This window comes from Vigna radiata, unplaced genomic scaffold (genome assembly GCF_000741045.1).
Source record: "Vigna radiata var. radiata cultivar VC1973A unplaced genomic scaffold, Vradiata_ver6 scaffold_214, whole genome shotgun sequence".
Taxonomy (NCBI): Eukaryota; Viridiplantae; Streptophyta; class Magnoliopsida; order Fabales; family Fabaceae; genus Vigna; species Vigna radiata.
In genome coordinates this window covers 238,282-259,747 of record NW_014541782.1, presented here as the reverse complement: position 1 = coordinate 259,747, position 21,466 = coordinate 238,282, and the positions used below count along the sequence as shown (strand labels likewise).

The window sequence follows — 21,466 nt, the reverse complement described above, 5'->3', positions numbered from 1 at the left end:
AGATTAATATTCTATCTTCCAAGTGAACAATCAACTTTGTTTAAAGATGATGATGATATTGACGTTATCTTCAACAATTACCAAAATACTAACACAATATTTCTAGCTTGGTTTGAGACTAATAAAATTTATGCTGAAGGACACATTTTGACTTACTCTGAATTTCCAATAAAATTTGTTTAGATGACTAAACAAAGAGAATGGAAACCTAGGAAGAAAATCTACAACATTGACAAACTTACTTATATTTATGTAGGATCTTACGAGTTGTATTATACAAGGATATTATTTGTTTGGATGACTAAACAAAGAGAATGGAAACCAAGGAAGAAAAGCTACAACATTGACAAACTTACTTATATTCCTATAGGATCTTATGAGTTGTATTATACAAGGATATTATTGATAATTTAAAAAGGTTGTTTTAATTATGATAGCATAAAGACGATTGGTGGACAGAGTTTTGAAACCCATTCAGAAACTTGTCATTCCTTGGCACTAGGGTTGGGCAAAATTAATTCTATTGTACTGAATTACAGTTAACTGCACTGTATTATTCTTAAAACAAACTGATCTATTTTTACTAAAAACTAAATAACCTATTTTTGGTTCAGTTTAAATAAACTAAACCTATTTTATTTTCAGAGCAGTTAACTGGGTGAACTGTGTTTTTATTTTTTTAACTGGGTGAACTGTGTTTTTACTTTTTAATTGGGGTGAACTGTGTTTTTAATTTTTTAAGTTTGCTCTGTCCTCATTTCCCCTTTCTCTCAACGAAAACCTTACACAGTTCAATACCTCTATCTCCTCCAACGAAAACCCTACACAGTTCAACACCTTCTGCTTGCAAACTAACGCGTGACTGATTTCGATCGGGAAGTGCCTTGCATAGTGTACCGACGTGGCGTTGAGCGTAGCAGCGGTGGTGTTGCTTGGTGCTTGTAATCCCAAGACTGGGGCTAGGATCATTGCTTTGGTTGGTGGTCCCTGCACAAAAGGACCTGATTCGGTAAATGAATTTATGTTCGCTATACTATTTTCAAATGGAGTCATTGGTGATAATAGATTTTATTACAAATGGGGTGGAAGGAATTTATGTTTTTGCGGGGGACTATGAAGTCTGCTCATTTTCATCTTCTTCTGTTTGATGGACATTATTGTTTTGAAATTTGAATCTATGGGTTGGAGTAGCAAAAATCAAAGTTGCAATTGAAAAAACTGGTAGCCTTGTTGTCCTATCTGAAATTTTTGGTCATTCGGTCTTCAAGGACTCTTTTAAGCGTGTTTTTAAATTGAGAACAGTTTACTAAACTAGAATACAGTTAACTGAACTAAAAAATAGTTCAGTTCAGTTTTTTTGAACTATTTTTTAGTTCAGTTCAGTTTATTTGAACTACTTTAAAGTTAACTATAACAGATTTATAGTTCAGTGCAAACAGTCCAGTTTGCTCACCCCTACTTGGCATTATTGGGAGATGATAAAGAATTTAATGATGCAATCAAAGAAGAAAGTGAACTTGCTTATGGAAATGAACTTAGGACATTATTTGTTACATTATTGATCATGAATAATGTTCAAACCAAATGTAGTTTGAAATTATTCTACTTGAAAGTTACTATCTGATGAAGTTTTACAACAAAAGAGAAAGGAGTTCAACTTGTCAAGTATATTGGAATTTATGGAATTTAATAAAAAAAAATCCAATATTGATACCATTCACTTTTTGATAGGTGTTCAAATTAGACGTTGAATTGCATAGCCTTGTCTTCTTCAAATTCAAGAATTATTGATGTCAAATGGTAGGTCTTTTGAAAAATTATTATTGCTTATCTCAACTTTACTTTCATATGATAGATTTATTATTGATGAGTTATAGTGTAATAAAAAAATATTAAAGAGAATTAAGATTTTTTTAATGAGATCATTTGAATAAATCAAATTTTAAATACATTTATCATAGAAAAATTTTAAGTAATACATTCAGTTTTATAATTTAAAACCTTTATTTTATTAAAAAAAGAAAAAAGAAAACATGTTCCTTTCATGTAAGAATACAAATTTTCAGTTACAATTACTCAAACTTTTACTTAATGTTTTTAAAACATAATTAAGCGAAGATAAAACATATAATTTTTTTATCATTAAAATAAAACTATGAATTTTTTTTAAATTAATACGTGCCTATAAAAACTATAGAAAAATAATATAAAGATTACAATAATTTGGTTTAACTTTTTTATAAAAAATTCCTAATAAATATGTTTTCCATGGATTGAAGGGTGACACATGGTCATATAGTGTCTACGATGGTCGTTCACACAAAGTGGGATAAATGTGAAAAAGACAAGCTTTTAGGTTGAAAATAAAAAAAGAGAAAGCTTTTTTTACCTACCAACGGAAAGCAAATTTCATATATGTATTTGTAGGTTGACTATGCATTTAAGAGCTTTTAATATTATTGTTTCATGTCCAATTAAATTAGAGGACTCAAAATTTACCTACACATAAATCATACGAAATTCTATTGAATGATCTAACTATCAAGTAACATTTGATATAGAAGAGGAGAAAAAAATTAAATAAAAACTTCTTTCTCTTATCAGATCTTTATTATAAAAGTTATATAGGTTATAAATTTAAAACTTGGATGTAATAGAGAAAATTTAAGATATTATATAAGTTTAAGCCTTCAATCTTATAAAAAAAATTTATTAAAGTATTTTGACATGATATAAAATTTAAGATTTTGGATCTCCAAAAAATAAATAAATAAATAAATATATCAACTGAAATGTGAAAAATATACACTGAAAAACCTATAGCAAAATCATCAACACTTATTTTTCAATCAAGATAAGTATATATAACAATCTCAAAATATACTTTTTTTAAGAAATAACAAAGCTCTCTTTTTCAAAAACATATGGAATGATTACAATGGAGGAGAAAGTTTCGTTTTTAAAGAGTTTTAGAATTATTGAGTAATATAATCAATTACAATTAAAAGTAATTAATTATTATCTTCTTCATGTATCCTAAAAAACATTTTAAACGAGGATAATTGATTATTTACTATCCATATTACGGTATTTGTAAGAACCGGCATTTCTAGATTTAGTTAACATAATCAAATTATTCATTTTTCCTAACCAATTATTTGTAAAATCAGAGTATTTATATTTAACTTATATAATTTGGTTATCCTTGAGAAAATACTTTATATTAATAAACATCACAAACTCTTACTTGATAGTTGAGTTGTAATATCTTTTATCATTAATGGTTGAGTTGTAATATCTTTTATCATTAAGTTTCATTAGTAAAGCTTCTTATTTTAGTGTACCATTAAGTTCTTTCTTCTTCAATTCTTCCATCATTAATGGCTTTTGTCTATTTATCAATATTTTTTGTTGAATCTATCGAGGAGGAGGTTTATCGAGGAGACACAATATCAATGAGATTTGAGTTTAACCACATAAGAAATTGACAACACTCTCTACCCAAAACTTTAAGGCAATAGGTTAATGAGTTTTTTTACCTTTATATAGTGCTATACTTTCTCATTCATATCTAATGAGGGACTTTGACTCACACTTGGATTCCTAACAATCTCTCCCTCAAGGATGAGTCCTTTCCACATTATACACTTCCTCTCCAGCGGAAGCATTCCCAACCAACTACAATCACGAGTAGCCCTTTGTACCGCCGTTCATCTTAACGGGACACACTTGCCTGAAACCCTTTGCCAAAAATACTTTCAATATAGGAACCATTGTACTCGTCTGAGTAGATCACAAAGATGAATCATCGGCTCTAATACCACTGTTGGGTCTATCAAGGAAGAGGTTCACCGGGGAGATACAAATACTAGTGAGATATGAGTCCAACCATATAAGGGATTGATACCACTCTCTACCCAAAACCTTAAGGCAACTTCACTAAGTCATAAGTGTGATTATCATGTACAGATTTCATCTCATCTTGCATTGCATCCAACCACTTTATCTTTTCTTCACTCTCAATGGCCTCCTCATAACATTCAGGTTCTCCCTCATCAGTCAACATCACATACTCATTGGCAAAGTACTTTTTAGAAGGTTGTTTTAGCCTATCAGATCTTTTGGGTTGAGCTTGAGGTAGCTTAGGTTCATCACCAAGACTCTCATCTTGTGACACATCATGTTCCTCTTCATCAACATTATAAATAGGAACATCCAAGCCATCTCGAACCTACTGATTATTAGTATCACCATGTTGCTCATCATCATGAACATCAATAGCCAAATCATTAATAGACAACTGAATTGGATCAACATCAACCATAAATATCTTCAATGGCTTGATCTTTCATGAATTGCACATCACGACTTCTAACAACTTTCTTTTCAACGGGGTCATACAACCTGTAGCCAAATTCATCTTGACCAAAACCAATGAAGATGCATTGCCTTGTCTTCACATCCAACTTGGATCTTTCATCCTTTGGAACATGAACAAATGCTTTATAACCGAAGACACACAAATGATCATAAGTGACATTCTTGCCAAACAAAATATTTTTTGGCACCTCAGAGTTCAAAACAACTACAAGACTTAGATTAATAACATGCACTGTTGTAAGCAATTCCTCACCCCAAAAATGCTTAGGCAATTGTGCTTCAGAAAACATACACCTAACTCTTTCAATCAATGTCATGTTCATCCTCTCCACCAAACCATTTAGCTCAGGAGTTTTGGGACGAGTCTTCTCATGTGAAATACCATATTGTCTACAATAAGCATCAAATGGTCCACAATATTCACCACCATTGTCAGTATAAATGCACTTTAGCTTCTTGCTTGATCGCCTCTCAACAAAAGCATGGAATTCTTTAAACTTTTCCAGCACTTAGTTTTTTCTCTGTACTGCATAGACCCAAAGCTTCTTGGACCAATCATCAATAAAAGTAACAAAGTAAAGTGCACCACTAAAGTAATTTACCTTCAATGGGCTACAAACATCATAATGCACCAATTCAACCAACTCTGACTTCTTGGAGGGAGGAAACTTCTTGAAGGATACTCTGGTTTGTTTACCAACCATGAAGTGAGAACATTTCTCCAACTCTACACTATTCAATCCTAAGAGAACATCATTTGTAGCTAAGCAATTAAGTCTATTTTCATTGATATTCCCAAGCCTTATGTGCCACAAAGATGATTCCATATACATGACATTCACACTATCTTTAGCAACCAAAGCTTGTCCAGTAAAGCTTAGAGTTTTTCTTCCCTTTAGCCACAATCAAGTTACCTTTGGTGAGCTTCCACTTTCCAGAACCAAAGTGCTTATCATATCTACCATCATCAAGTACCTGCACAAAAATCAAGTTAAAGCGAACATCTGGAGCATGTTTAACTCCTCTAAGCAAAAATTAGATCCCCATGTTGGTTTGCAAGTGAAGATCACCAACACCAATAACTTTAGACACCCCATCATTACCCATCTTCAATACTCCAAAATCACCAGGTGTATAAGATGTGAAGAACTCATTCTTGGATGTAATATACAGTGTAGCACCACTATCAATTATCCACATGCTCTCATCAAATACAAGATTAGTAGTGTCATAATCACTAAGACAAACAAGGTTACCACATGTAATAGTAGTAACATGATCATCATCATCATTATCTCTTTCTCTTTGCTTACCCTTTTTTGTCTTTGCTATCTTTCTTCCACAAAAAACAGTTCTTCTTTATATGCCCTGTTTTGTGACAATAGTGACACTCTACATTCTTGTACCAATACCTAGACTTGCTCCTGCTTTTATCTTTACCACTAACTCTATTCTTTCTTCTGGCTTCTTCCCCTATTTTCTATAATAACCACTTCTTAATGAGATGAAGTACCCTGTGTTTTTTTTTCTCATCTCCTCATTAAGTGCACCACTCTTTGTCATTTGCAAAGAAATGTCACCATTAAGGGTAACACTTATTATGGAAACCCGAAATGTCTCCCATGAATACGATAAAAAGTTTAATAGGAATAGTCCCAATAGATCATCATCAAATTTTATACCCACTCCTACTAATTGATCATAGCGTCCTTGAAATTCACTCAAGTGATTTGAAACAGGAGTTCCTTCCTTGTACTTCAACTCCAAGAATTTTTCAGCAAGTACAATTTATCTGTCCCTGACTTGGAAGCATACAAGGACTCAAGCTTATCCCATAGGCTTCTCACATGTGTCTCATTAGTAACAAAATTATAAACATTATCATCAACAAACTGCCTTATAAATCCACATACCTCTTGATGTTCAAAATCTCATTCTTCATCTGACTTGGATTCCGAGTTATTGGAAGCAAAAACAGAAAGATGCAATTTTTTTCATAAATAGAAAGTCCTTCATCTTGCCCTTCCATAGGTGATAATTTTCTCCATTCAAAGGAATCAATTTTGTATGTGACTCCATCATTCACACAAACTAAACAATCCCTTAACCAAAGAGCTTTGATGCCACTTTGATGGGAAAAGGGAAAAAAAATTATAACAACTTAACAAAGAGTAATAACGGAGCGAAACATCAATCCCCCTTCTTGCGAGAATCTACGAGGAGCACCAAAAAAATAGAACAAAACCAGAATCCAAAGCACAAAGAGACACCAACAATTTTTAATGTGGAAAACCCCTCAATGCAAGGGTAAAAACCACGAATCGTCCAGACAAATAAGAAAATCCATTATGATAAACAATACGGTACAAAAGTGTCTCCAATAACAGCACCAAATGGTGTTTTCAATCAGCCAATTTAACTAAGCACAAATGCTTACAAATAAGAACAAAGAAGATGAAAAATCTCCAAAATAGGATTGTTGATGCGAGACTGATTTCTCTCAAACTAGATCTCTGATTGACAATCTGAACGGTCAGAATGAAGAACCATACGTCTGGAACCCATTATTCAAAACTCATCCTTATCTAATGGTGAACGACTTCACAACGATGAAAACACCAGTGCAGGTTTAGGGTTATGCGGGAAAGACTTTCTCTCTTCATTATTCTCTCACTTGACTTTTTACTCTCTTCAAATGACTCTAATGTGCCCTACTAACCTGACCCATCTCCACTAAACCTAGTGAAACATAATGGTTCACATTATTTGGGCCTATTCTCCACATAGGAAGGGAGACCAATAACCCAACAAATGTTACCTCACGACTATGTGGAGATATCTGCCAAATCGACGATCTCACAAATAACTTTAAACTTTCCATCTTGGCAATGCCTTGGTCATCATATCAGAACCATTATCATTTGTATGAACTTTAGCTAATTCCAACAACATAGCATCCAAAACATTACGTATCCAATGATACCTCACATCAATATGTTTGGATTTAGAATGAAAAATTTGGATTCTTACCAAGATGAATAACACTTTGACTATCACAATACAACAAGTATTTATCTTGCACAAAACCAATCTCCTAAAAGAATTTATTCACCCATAACAACTCCCTACACGCTTCAGTAAGTGCAACGAATGTTCCCTCAATGGTAGACAACGCTACACACTTTTGCAACTTTGATTGCCAAGCCAAGGCTCCCTGTGCAAACTGAATAAAATAGCCCGAAGTGGACTTTTTGGAATCAATGTCTCTAGCCATATCTGAATCTGAGTAACCCACCAAAGTAGGCTTCCCACCTCTAAAACAAAGCATCAAACCATTAGTACCACGAAGATACCTCAAAATCCATCTCCTCAACCTCTAAATCTAGAGTAGTAGTTAAACTTAACACAATTTTGATGGATGTCATCTTCACCACAGGTGAGAAAATATCATTGAAGTCAACACCCTTTCTTTGTCTAAAGCCTTTCACCACTAATTTGGCTTTGTATTTGGTAGATGTAGATTTGCTCTCTTGCTTCACCCTAAAAATCCACATGTTCTCTAAGGCTCTCTTACCCGTGAGAAAATATCACAAACTCCTACTAGCCTATATTAATAAATATCACAAACTCCTATTAGCTTGATGATTGAGTTGTAATATCCTCTGTCATTAAGTTTCATTAGTAAAGCTTCTTGTTCTAGTGCACCATTAAGTTCCCCTTCTTCAATTATTCCACCACCAATGGCTTTTGTCTATTTATCAATATTTCCTTCATTCGCAATTACATGATCACCATTATCCCATTCTGAATTTTTTATTATTTGTTATTCATTTATAGAGATATTTACAAGAATATTTACATATTCTATCACTCTTTAATTGTTCTTCTTTGGAATTGAAATATGATTTTGCACCATATATTTATACAACAACATTTTCAAGCATTGTAACTTAAATAATCGAACTTCTGATATCAAAGATGAGAGAATTTTTTAGCTTTTGTGCGGAAGTATTTATTAGATTATGCTTTAGATAAAAGTAACAACACATACCGTTGACACTCAAATTGGTTTGAATTATTGAACCTTTATCTTTGCATTTAATTGAAATGGATCAAAACCTTTTGTTTGTAGCTATCTTATGCTTAGAAGGTTATTTCTCAACTTTGGATTGTAGTATAATTAATAATGTCTACCCTATTCAACAATAGTTTTACATACCTTTTTTTTTTCATCACATAATCTAAGTGTTGTTTACTAATTTTACATAATATTATTAAAACTTTTCATCAATACACATGATTATAACAACCTGAAACAAGAAACCAGTCACTTTCTCTTTTAACCTCCTTTAATTCCATAGGGAACTTAAAAAACATTTCTTCTTCTTCATTGCATTGTTTCTTTATTATTATTATTATTATTATTATTATTATTATTATTATTATTATTATTATTATTATTATTATTATTATTATTATTATTATTATTATTTTAACATTTATGCTAAAATTATCCAAGTTGATGACTTAGAAAATAACAGATTTAAAGAATAATTCTGATGTATTATTTCAAGGAGTAAAGTACCACACGCACACACACACACGCACACACACATATATATATATACACACACACACGCATACAAGGATCATATAATCCTTCATCTATTAAAGGAATGACAGGTGCACAAATCTGCACAAATTATAATAATATTTAAATTATAACTAACACAATATTTGATTGCCTAATATTCTTTAATAGAATAGTTGGCATATCTTAACACCCTCACTCAAGTTGGTGCATGGATATCACACATTCCCAACTTGAATAGAGACTCATTAAACAATCTTCTTGAGACTCATTAAACAATCTTCTTGACACTCCTTTGGTGAGAACAATAGTTAACTGCAACTCTGATCTTACAAAAGGAAAGGAAATTATTCCAGCTTCAATCTTCTCTTTGATGAAATGTCTATCAATCTCCACATGCTTTGCTCTATCATGTTGCACAGGATTATGAGCAACTGTTATAGCTGAAGTATTACGACAGTACAAACTCATAGTTTCATTTGGTTCAAATCACAAATCTGATAGCACATTTTTAATCCACAAAAGTTCACATACACCTAGTGCCATGCCTCTAAATTCTGCTTAAGCACTAGATCTTGCTACTACAGGCTGTTTTTTACTCCTTCAGGTTACAAGATTCCCTCCTACAAAAGTAAAGTATCCAGAGGTAGATCTTTTATCATCTTTTGAACCTGCCCAATCTCCACCAGTGTACCCTTCTACCTTTAAGTTTCCATGATTTGAGAACAAAATTCCTTTACTAGGAGCGGACTTCAAATATCTCAAAATCCTCTCAACAACATCCATATGAAGCTTTCGTGGGTCATGCATAAACTGACTAACAACATTCACTGCATAGGTGATATTTGGACGTGTATGGCACAAATAAATTAATTTTCCTACCAACCTTGGCATCTTCCTCTGTCTATGCTGGTTGAATTTGAGCATTGAAAGAGTTTATGAATTTGTTCAATTGGTGTATCACTTGGTTTACTCCCAAGCAGCCCAATTTCCAATAGTAAATCAATAGTATATTTTCTTTGGCATAGAAAAATACCATGTTTTGATCTAGCACTTCAATACCCAAAAAATATTTGAGGTTTCCAAGTTATTTCATCTCAAATTCAGATGCAAGGTTTTGTTGTAAACTAGAAATCTCATCTTGGTCATTTCCTGTAACAATCATGTCATCTACATATATAATCAAAGCTGTAATTTTTCCTTTTCCTCTCTTAAAAAATAAGGTGTGATCAGAGTTACTTACTCTATTGCCAAAAGCCTTCATAGACTTGGTAAACCTTCCAAACCATGTTCTTAGGGAATGTTTCAATCCATATAGAGCCTTCTTTAATTTGAAAACCTTCAATCCAGTTGAATCTGACATGCCTGATGGAGAATCCATATAAATTTCTTCTGAAATTTTTCCATGTAGGAAAGCATTTTTCACATCAAATTGTAGAAGATGTCAATCTTGGATTGCAGCTAACGACAAAAGTATTCTCACAGTATTGAGCTTGGCTACCAGTGCGAACGTCTCTTGGTTATCTACACCATAAGACTGGGTGTAACCTTTAGCCACAAGTCGTGCTTTATACCTCTCAATAGTTCCATCAGCTTTATGCTTAATTGTAAAGACCCATTTGCAGCCCACAATTTTCTTCTCTCTTGGTAAGGACACAAGATCCCAAATGTTATTTTTTTTCCAAAGTTGTCATTTCCTCAACCATTATTTCGGTCCATCTAAGATCTCCCAAAGCTTCCTGTATATTACTAGGAATAGAAATTGAAGATAATTGAGGTACAAATGATGCATATGACTAGGATAACCTGTGAGATGACACATATTTACTAATGGGATATTTAACTTTGGCTTGAAGGTCTGGTTCATATTTAGCTGGAGGTTTACCACGGTTAGAACGAGGTGGAAGAATATATTGAGCAGTAATAGACTCAATGTTTGGTGTGCTGGTGGTCTTATGCAGACAAGAATCAATTTCATGATCAATTTAATCTAAATTCGTATTATCAAAGATAGGTACAGAAGGTACCTTTGAAGAGTCAAGTTGAACCTGTGGAGAAGATTGAGCCAATTGGTTATGATCAGAAGACGCTGTATTATCCAAAAAAGAAGTGTCCATATTTAGGATTGACTTACTTCCTACAGAATTATCCTCACACGATAATTTATTTTCACAATATAATTTTGTATCTGAGATATCAAACATATTAACATCATGATTATGCACTTCACTTTCATTGCCTCCCTGAAGTGGAGAATCAACATAAAAAAAATTATGCTCATTAAATGTCACATCCATAGAAATATAAAATTTCTTTGATGGTGGACGGTAAGCATGATAACCTTTTTTAGTTGATCCATACCCAACCAAAACACATTTAATCGCTCGTTCTTCAAGCTTTGTACGTTGATGTGGGTGTAAGTGAACATATATAACACATCCAAAAATATTAGGTGGTAAATAAACTATGGGAGGAAGGATACAATGATCAGACAACACATCATAAGGCCTTCGAAAGTTAAGCACACTAGAAGGGGTTCGATTAATTAAATAACGATAGAGCTCACAACCTTACCCCATAAATGAGATGAGACATTACCATCTATCAAAAGTGATCTTGTCACCTCTAATATATGTCTATTTTCCCTCTCAACCACTCTATTTTGTTGTGGTTAATAAGGACATGTAGTTTGATGCAAGATGCCTTTAGAGTTCATGAACTCTATTAACTCAGTCTTAAAATATTCCCCTCCATTGTCTGATCGAATGACCTTAATAGATGTATTAAATTGTGTAACAATCAGATGATAGAAGGAACGAACCACATCACATAAATCACTTTTATGTTTAAGCAAATATACCCAGGTTACCCGAGTACAATCATCAACAAAACTGATAAATTATTTTTTCCATTATGTGTAGATTACGGGACAGGGCCCCAAACATATGTGTGAATTAATGAAAAAGGAAAATCAGTTTTGTTATTGCTTATAGGAAACACAACACGATGATTTTTTGCCAAAACACAAGTTTCACAAAAAAAAAAAAAAAAATCAGAAATATTGCATTTATTAAATAGTGATGGAAATAATTTTTTTAAATAACCAAAAGAGGGATGTCTCAACCGAGGGATGTCCCAACCGTTTATGCCACAACCAAATTTCTTTTTTGTTTTTATCTTGTATGTGATCATTCGTAAGACAAACCAACCCTTTTTTATGGTTTTGTTGTGAGACATTTTCAAGATAATACAGTCCTTCACTCTCTCTACCACTAGCCATCTTCTCCTTGGAATGGATGTTCTGAAAAAGACAATGGGTTGGATAAAACAAGGCAACGTAAAAATGTGATTTGGTTAACTTGCTGACAGAAATGAGATTACAGTTTAATGTAGGAACAAATAAAACATCAGGAATCGATAAGGAGGGTGAGAGAGATATAGTACCTATACCTTCAATAGGAGATGAGACCCATTGACATTAATAATAACAGTTTTAGAACAATTAGAGGAAAAATTAGTAAATATATGAGGATCACAAGTCATATGATCAGTAGTACCTAAATCAATTATCCAATCACTACCCTTAGCAACAACAAAAAGATTAAGAGCAGAGTTAGATATACAAATCCGGCAGCAGTAGAAATATAACTCTTGGAAGCAGCGAAAGTTCCAAAATCATGTTTCTCCGATTGATTGTCATCAAAAGAAGCCATCAGAAATATTCAATGAAAAAAAACAATGATTCCTATATCGAAGGGATATCAGTGTTTGGCTACAATAATAAATGGTTTAAAAAATAATTCTGATGTATTATTTTAAGGAGTAGAGTATATATATATATATATATATATATATATATATATATATATATATATATATATATATATATATATATAATATGACAAACATCTCATTTTTTTGTCTGTTTTCAGTTTCTGTTATTTCATCAATTTATTAATTGATTAATTATACATAACTATTTTAGTTTTATATTTAAAATAATTTGATATTTACTTATTATTTTAGTTTTATATTGTTGGATTTTGAATTTTTTTACTAATTTTTACAATGTTTAAACGTTAAAACAAATTTACTAAAAGTTTGTAGAAATTACCCTACATATTTGATTTTGTTTGTTTTAACTTTCACGTTTTGATTTACCAGAAACATACCAAAAATTGAATATAACTTAATAGGTGTCATTTCATGATCAGTTTAAGTAGAGTTTTATATTATAAAATCTAAACATAAATTGGCTATTTATCATGATTATAGAAAAATACTATGCGACTCTTTTACCAAACTTCATTTCAAAAACTTCAAATTTTCTATTCCTGTAAATATCCAGGCATGCTCCAATGGTCGGTAATTTTTCTTCACTGCTACAAACAATCAAGGGATTACTATTTGAAAAATAGCGATAGAATGATATACTCTTACATTTGTTTTGACATATAATATAAAAATAAAATAATTACAAAAGAATAAATTTTTGTATTTAAAAAAAAAAATAACATCAAAAGTAAAATATTTGTATTTGTGAAAGTATCCTTTCTCTTCCTATTTTGATATAACTTACTTTACATAACCATTGCATAAATATACACTTTTGCACACTAGATAACAAATAATAACTTAACTAACATAATGCAAAGAATATTAAGAATGAGAAAATAACTATAAATAAAAGAGATATCTCTAAACTCTAAAAGTCTCCTCATAAATCAGACTCTTTCTAATATTTTTTAATTCCGGAGCAGTATACTCGTTCATTTAAAATATCGACCAATTGCTATCTTAATTTTTCCAAAATTTAAATTAACTTATATACAAGATAGTTCGTAAATTAACTTATATCGACCACAAATGTAATTTTTTCACCTAGTAAAAAAATAAACATTTTAACATGGTTTTTTTCATAAAATTAAAAAAAAAAATCACATGGGAATACAAGTTAATGAATTAAATTTTGAGAATTGTTAATATGTATTAAAAAAGATGGAAATTGTTCTTATTGAGTGTGGACTTTTTAAACAAGTGACAAGGTACTTGATGATTTCATGTTTTTTTATAAATGGAATTGAATCTTTCGTTGTCTAAAGGGGGAAATTCACTAGCAAAAGATTATTCGATGTTCAAGTTAGTAGTATAGTAAAAAGAATGTGTATTTATTTCATGGTGAAATATTATGTGTATTTATAGGTTTTTGAGTTTGTTATAAAAATTGATAATATCAACAAATATAACGACTTATCATTTATATGTTAAATTAACAAAATAATAACGACAATGCTATATTTTATCTGGTTAACTATATATTTTGTTGATATATGGTATTAAAAGATATTATAACATAATCAAACTATTGAGATTTAGTCATATATTTTGTTAATATATGATAATGATACCAACAAATATCTCTTAGAATATTATTTAACCACTTTTAGGTCAATAATGCTAGATGGACCTTGTTAGACCATGCTACTTAATATATTTGTTAGGCCGAGTATGTATATAAGCCTCCCAAGCTCGAAAGTTTGATTAGCATAAAGGAAATGCTTGTTGTGACTATTATTGGCCCTTTGGCCAAGTTGTAGCCGATTTTATGTTTGCAATTAGATGGGTCACTTGGTCGGACTATTTGTGGTCGTCTTTGACTTTGTAGGTTGAATTGTCTTTTGGTTAAATTTTATATGGTCATCTGTGACTTTGTAGGTAGATTGACCATTTCACCAAGCTGTTTAGGAATAAAATATTTGTTTATCTCTTGAATGTTTTCTTTGTGTCATCTGAGTTGTTCTATTAGTGGACATTCGTCCTCATACTTATTTCCTCTTAGGGTTTGTCTTGAGATGACCTTAATAATTATCTTTTTACTAAGCTTTTCTATCTTGTAAGCTCTCCTTTGTAGGGAGTCCATAATGCAATATGGTTCATCCTAGTTGGATGTAAGCTTTCTTTCTAGTTAAAGTCTTGAGTGTTATCGAACTTTCTCTCGACTGTGTCTATTTTCTAGAATGTTCTTTCTTGAACCCGAGTATTATAACGTCGGATTTTTATCTAATTAGCAACTGCTTTTCTTACATGACTATCTCACCAACTTTGATGTCCCAACTATCTCTCTGAATTCATTGAGTTATCCTTTGTTTAGCTTTTGTTTTTTCCTAACATAACAACTCTTTTGCTACTATGGAAAAGTGTTGCTCCAATCCCACAACTTTATGCTTGCGTTACGGATCTTTTTATGACCTCATATATGCTGGGAAGGAGCAAGAGAAGACAAGTTAAGTGCTTACTCAAGTTCTTCGAGTGGTAAGTAATGTTTATGAAGCTAACAGTGAGGCAAAGCTTTCAAAAAATATTGATTTTCTTGCTAAAAAATTGTTCAACCAAATGCATCCCTTGTAGTAGACCATTTTCTACAAGCACATTCTCTGAATTTCTTCCTAAATATGATGTGACAATGACTACTGAATTTCTACAACCAAATGCTTATGCTTTGCATATGCCTTTCAAAATGGTTAAAGTTGGGAAGTCATTTATCATGGTATTGTAAAAACAATGGTTGATAAACTTCTTGATCCTTTAGAGGAGGTTTCTACTGAGTATGATGAGCCATTAAGAATAGAACTATTACATCTCTTTTATAGTTGTAGAGCAAAATTTCAAGAAGCAACTACCACACCTACATATGTTAAGTTATTGTACTATAAGCTTGATGATTTGATGATAAAGCATGTTTAGAACTCGTTATTTTTTTATGTAATTAGACACATTTGTCAAGAAAATTATGAAAATAAGTAAATTTCAAAAAATTATGGGACATAGACAAGTTGTGTAAGAATAATGATTTTAAATGAAGGAGATGCGTACCTTCAACAATTTGATGTACCTTTTTACTTTTCACAAAAAAAAAAAATGTGGGAGGTAAGACGACTTCCAATAGAAAATTGTATGGGGATAAGACAACATTCAATTTAAATTAAAAGTTATCAGAAGTTTGATGACTTTCATTAAGAAGTTATAGAGAGTGTATGTTCACTTAAATGTTGTAGGGAGATGTACAATTTCAGTTTCTATCTCATTTTTTATTTGTTTTTTTTTATTTTCAAATTGCATTTAAAAATTAATAATGAAAAAGGAAAATAAAATTAAATATAAAATCATTTAAATATATTAAAAGTAGTGTGTTAATATTTTTTTAATTGTTTTAAGTTTTTTTTAGAAAAAAATGAATATGAAAAATTTTAGAGCTGTCAAAACGGGTAACTCGGCTCGACCCGACCCGGTTCACCACGGGTTGGTCACTTAGTGAGTCAATCCAACTCGGCTCATTTATTAACGAGCTAGAAAAATTTTAACCCGGCCCGACCCACCACGGGTTGGTGGATAAACTGGTTGGCTCACTAGCTCACTTAAATACAATTTTTTTAAATAAAAATAATTATAAAATTCTATAATTTAAATCTAAACAAATTTCACTTCTAAAAAATTTCATCCCAACATAAGTATTTAATTAATTTTGAAAATAGAAAACTTAAATAATTGTTTCAAGCAAAAAAATAGTACTAAATATTTTTTTATAAAATTAAAATTAAATTTTAATAAAATAAAGTTAGGTGTGTGGGTTGGTGGGCCAACCCGGCCAACCACGACCCGTATAAAAAGATACAATTTTTTTAAACTCAACCCGATCCGAACCCATGGTGAGCCGGATTGGCTCGCGAGTTGTGACCCATTTTGACATCTCTAAAATATTTAGAAGTATATGATTAAATATTTTCTAGGTTTAAACTTTTTATTTCTTTGATTTTGTAATAATACTTTGTTTTCGAAATTAATAATAAATTAGGAGGATAATTTTTTTTTTTTAAACTATATGTATATAAGATGAAATAGTATTTATATTTCTGGTTGAATTTTGTAAAATTATATTTCATAAATTTAATTGCACAAAATTTAATTGTAATAACTTTTTTTTGTAAGTTATAAAAAAAAGTTTTGGAATTATTTATTTTAAAATTTTGTTCCACCTAATAACATTTATTTACTTTTTATCCTTAATTACAGTGCTTTGAATGTTATAAAAATATGATAAACTTTATGTTTTTTAACATTTTTTTTTACTTAACATAGTGGAATGGTTTTTGAACATAAATTAGTCGTTAAAAAATTCTTCAAAAACACTTTCAACAATCTTAATTAAAAATGAAAATAATGACCAAACTTCTTAATTGGAGTGTTGTGATGTTATAAAAATATGATAAACGTTGCATTTTTTTTATAATTTTTTTCACTTAATACAATAAAATAATTTCGAAAGACATAATAAATAAGTTAGATGTTATAAACATACTCAAAAACACCTAAAGAATTAACACTTTTATAAATTAAACTAGTTTATTTCTTATTATTGAAACATTTCTTTACCAATCAGAATATGATAAACATTTTGTATTAACATAATGCTAAGCAACAAGATAAATACGACACCAATAATCAGATATTTACAACACACACATGATTCAGTTAACTTTCAATTAAGAGAGTTAAACCTCCTTATTATACGCTAAATAATAATCTAACATAAACTTTCATTTTATCATTTTAAAAGAAAATTAATTTTGTCCCAATTATTTATTGTGTTAACTAATTTTTTTTTTCAAAAAAAAAAAAGAGAAAATCAAAAATCGAAAAACCAGACTAATATCACCTATTAGGGTGTGTTCACCTGAGGGTGATCGGAAGTGATTGAAAGAGAATGATTGAGTGGATTTGAGAGTAATTTTTGTTGTTGTTTATTTGAGTGAATTTGGAGGTAAAGGAGAGTGAATTTTGAAATAAAGTTTGTGAGAATTGGTTTAAGATTTAGTTTTTATGACAAATTAAAAAAATTTACTTCAAAATTCATTCTCGTTTACCTCCAAATTCACTCAAATAAACAACAAAAAAATATTATTTTCAAATCCACTAAATGACTCTTCCCCGATCACCTCCTATCAACCCAAGTGAAACACCCTTGGTGGGAATCAAAACAAAGACAAAAGAGAAAAAGAAAAAAAAAAAAAATGATTTGATGAGTGAGTGAGTGAGTGGCGCTTTTTTAAGCATTTTGTTTTCACATAGTCTGCTTTTTCTTCTTCTCTTCTTTTCACTTCTCTCTTCTTTCCTTCGCTTTGCTTATTATTTTCCATTCACAGCACACAACAGAACACGCAGCAGCACCACCAATGGCGGGTTACAGAGCGGACGACGACTACGACTATCTCTTCAAGGTTGTCCTCATCGGCGACTCCGGCGTCGGCAAGTCCAACCTCCTTTCTCGTTTCACCAAGAACGAGTTCAACTTGGAGTCCAAGTCCACCATTGGGGTCGAGTTCGCCACTCGCACCTTGAACGTCGATTCCAAAGTCATCAAGGCCCAGATCTGGGACACCGCAGGCCAAGAAAGGTTTTGCCCCTTCTATATCTCCTTCCCCTTCTCACAATGCAAGATCATGCTTAACACACTAATGGGTACACCGGTTTCAATTCAAAAACCCTACTTTTTAATGGTCAACAATTATGGGGAAAAAAAGTTATTTTTCAAGGGTTGGTTTACTTGGCTGGATCTAGTTTTGCGCATGCACAACTGGGCTTTTGTTGTGAAGTGAAGTGTAATTGGGTGGATCGTGATCTAGTGTGGCAGCTCGCTTTAACTTTTATAATGTGAATGAGTTGTTAATTGGTGTTAAAAAAGGGTAAGTGAAGTGTGTGTTTCAGGAATCAGCCAATTTGGTTTGTGAGTTTTGTTGCTTGTCTTGTGCTAGATTTGGTTTGTGGAGTCGGTAAGACTTTTTGTTTTTGAGATCGGCGTGACGATGTGGTGTTTAGAAAATGGGATGAACCAGATGTTGTTGGTGTCATTCTTTGATGCGCTGTTGGTGTGAAATGGGAATAGATTATTTCCTGATGATGTGTTCCGTGTTATTTTATGAGTTTGGCATTTTGTGTCCGAGTGTTGACATGGTCAAATTTGTTAAATGGGGTTTCAACATTGAATTCGATGATGGTGTGCGATTGAAACTAGTGATTCGTAAAGCCTCTAAATAGAAATTTGTGTAGCACTTGAATTTGAAATGCATTGAATTGGAAGGGGCACTGAATTCAGTTGAACATGACTAATAACTAATTGATTTCTGACTAGATTGTAGTTTGTAGTTTGCACTACATTTGGATCTTGTAATGGCTCATGCAAAATTAATGCTTCATCATTGTATGGTTTTCTCCTTGAGAAAAGGCTATCTACTGTTGTGTATCAGTGATTTCTCTTTTCACTATTTGGTTCAATGTCGTATTGTCTTTGTCTGATTGCTATTGAAAATACAATACTGATAACTTAAACTATTTATACTCTATTTGTCTGTAAGTGAATATTCCCAATGTGCAAAACTTAAAAATTTTCTATGATTTTATTTTTAGAATTATTCTCTTCGTGATCTGACCTTGGAATTATTGTGCAAATTTCTTCATTTTAGGTCTTACTTCTATGGGTAAATATGCTGAACTTTAGCTTTTTCATTTTTACCTTATAGCTCGGGAAGGGTTTGAAAGATGTATATATGTGTGGATTTTTATCATATGTGATCTCAGATGAACTTTGGCCTGGTTTTGCACATAAAATCAAGCATGCCTTGATTAAGCATATGCTAATAGAAATAGAGTATTTCATTTAATACATGTTGTATGGACTGAAAGGTCCCTTGAAAAGTTAATTTCTGACCTTCTTCTTGGGCTACGTACTTGAGTAATTAATCATACTCCTTGTTGGCATCATTCCATTTTTGTGGAAACTCTAGTGAGGTTATTGAGCCTTATAGAATAATGAACAAGTTCTGTTTTATACTAAAGGAAAATTGTATCTGTAAGCTTTAGGCTGACACACCAATGATATTTTAATCACTCATCGTCATCCTTGCTGTACTCATTACAAACTATTCCAATTTGAACAACCAACATGATGGTGAAAATTTGGTTGAATTATTAAGTAAGCCCCTTAACTCTGGAAATTTTCAAGCAGTCCCTTTAACTTTTTTTATTAGGTTCCTTAACCATGCCATTTTTAGTCAAGTTCCCAGGGTTTCTTAAACTGCCATAAATTGTGATTTTCTAGCAGTTTCAAGCTGCAAAAAACTAACCTAGGGACTTGCTTTTTTGGTTTAGGGATCCAATAAAAACAAAAGTTTAGGGACCTATTTGAAATTTTAAAATTAGTTCAATGATCTACTTAGTAGTTTAACCTAAAAGTTTATTTTACACTTTCAATATTTTGGCCCATAGTTCTATTTACTGTCAATTATTTCCTTCAAATGTTCAACAAACTGTGACTCTTTCTTCATCAAGATTTCCTTGAAAGAAACTCTGCATTTCTCCCCTTTCTCCCAACCAAAACCCTTATAAGCATCACCTATACTGATAAGAATAAAGTATTGTTGAATTTTTACTGCATGCATCACTGACTTTATATTGACCCTCTTTGTGGAAAAGAATGATCTAATATGGATTATCCTACTTTCAAGTGCTGGATATGGTCTTGCAGTCTTATTCAAGTTCGAAACAAATGTGTCCTCTTGGTTTCTGTTCTCTTGCCATCACCTTAATGAATGCGATTCTACGTGGTTGTTTAACAAGCCATGTTTGTTTGTTTTTTTGGGTTAATCACATGTATCAAGTTAACCAGACTTCCCACAAACCTGCATCTTTTTGATTCACAGTGTTTCTCTTTGTAGGTATCGTGCGATCACCAGTGCATACTACCGCGGCGCAGTGGGTGCACTTCTGGTGTACGATGTGACTCGGCATGCAACATTCGAGAATGTTGACAGATGGCTGAAAGAGCTGCGAAACCACACAGATGCTAACATTGTGGTGATGCTTGTTGGAAACAAATCAGACCTTCGGCACCTGGTAGCAGTGACAACAGAAGATGGGAAGTCGTATGCTGAGAAAGAATCACTTTACTTCATGGAAACCTCAGCTCTGGAGGCCACCAATGTAGAGAATGCATTTGCTGAAGTTCTGACACAAATCTACCGCATTGTTAGCAAGAAAGCAGTAGAAGGTGCTGAGAATGGAACTGCATCTGTGCCTGCAAAAGGGGAGAAAATTGACCTCAAAAATGATGTCTCTGCTTTGAAGAGAGTTGGATGCTGCTCAAGCTGAGGTTCTGAAGTTGGAAAACATAGCTGTTCAATTGGTTGGTATCGGCTCTGTTGTACGTGTAATATTCTGAGAAATACGAACTAGAAGAAAAGTCAAATTTAATGTCATAGCTTGTTAGACTATTTGTGTAACCTTAAAAAAACTAAGTTTGGTGTTTCAATAGGAGCTGCTGGAGAAGAAAGTTGATTGCTAGTCTTGTTGTATTAGTGCTGTTATTATTATTGTTTTTGAAATGTTTTCACATCAAAAAGAGGTTCAAGCTTGGAATTAATTGAAGCTATTGTTTCATTTAAA

At 32.0% G+C, this 21,466-nt stretch overlaps 1 protein-coding gene across 1 annotated transcript; it reads left to right on the top strand.

Annotated features, from left to right (window-relative positions):
- The first annotated feature begins 18,092 nt into the window (after positions 1–18,092).
- LOC106778139 (ras-related protein RABA1b) lies at positions 18,093–21,466 on the top strand. Its single transcript, XM_014666053.2, has 2 exons — positions 18,093–18,422; positions 20,740–21,466. The coding sequence occupies exons 1-2, from the start codon at positions 18,202–18,204 to the stop codon at positions 21,170–21,172; spliced, it is 654 nt and encodes a 217-aa protein (XP_014521539.1). The 5' UTR covers positions 18,093–18,201; the 3' UTR covers positions 21,173–21,466.

Coding starts and splice junctions, on each gene's coding strand:
- LOC106778139 (XM_014666053.2), top strand. CDS start 18,202: ATGGCGGGTTACAGAGCGGACGACGACTACGACTATCTCTTCAAGGTT. Junction 18,423..20,739: donor GACACCGCAGGCCAAGAAAG/GTTTTGCCCCTT, acceptor TTCTCTTTGTAG/GTATCGTGCGATCACCAGTG.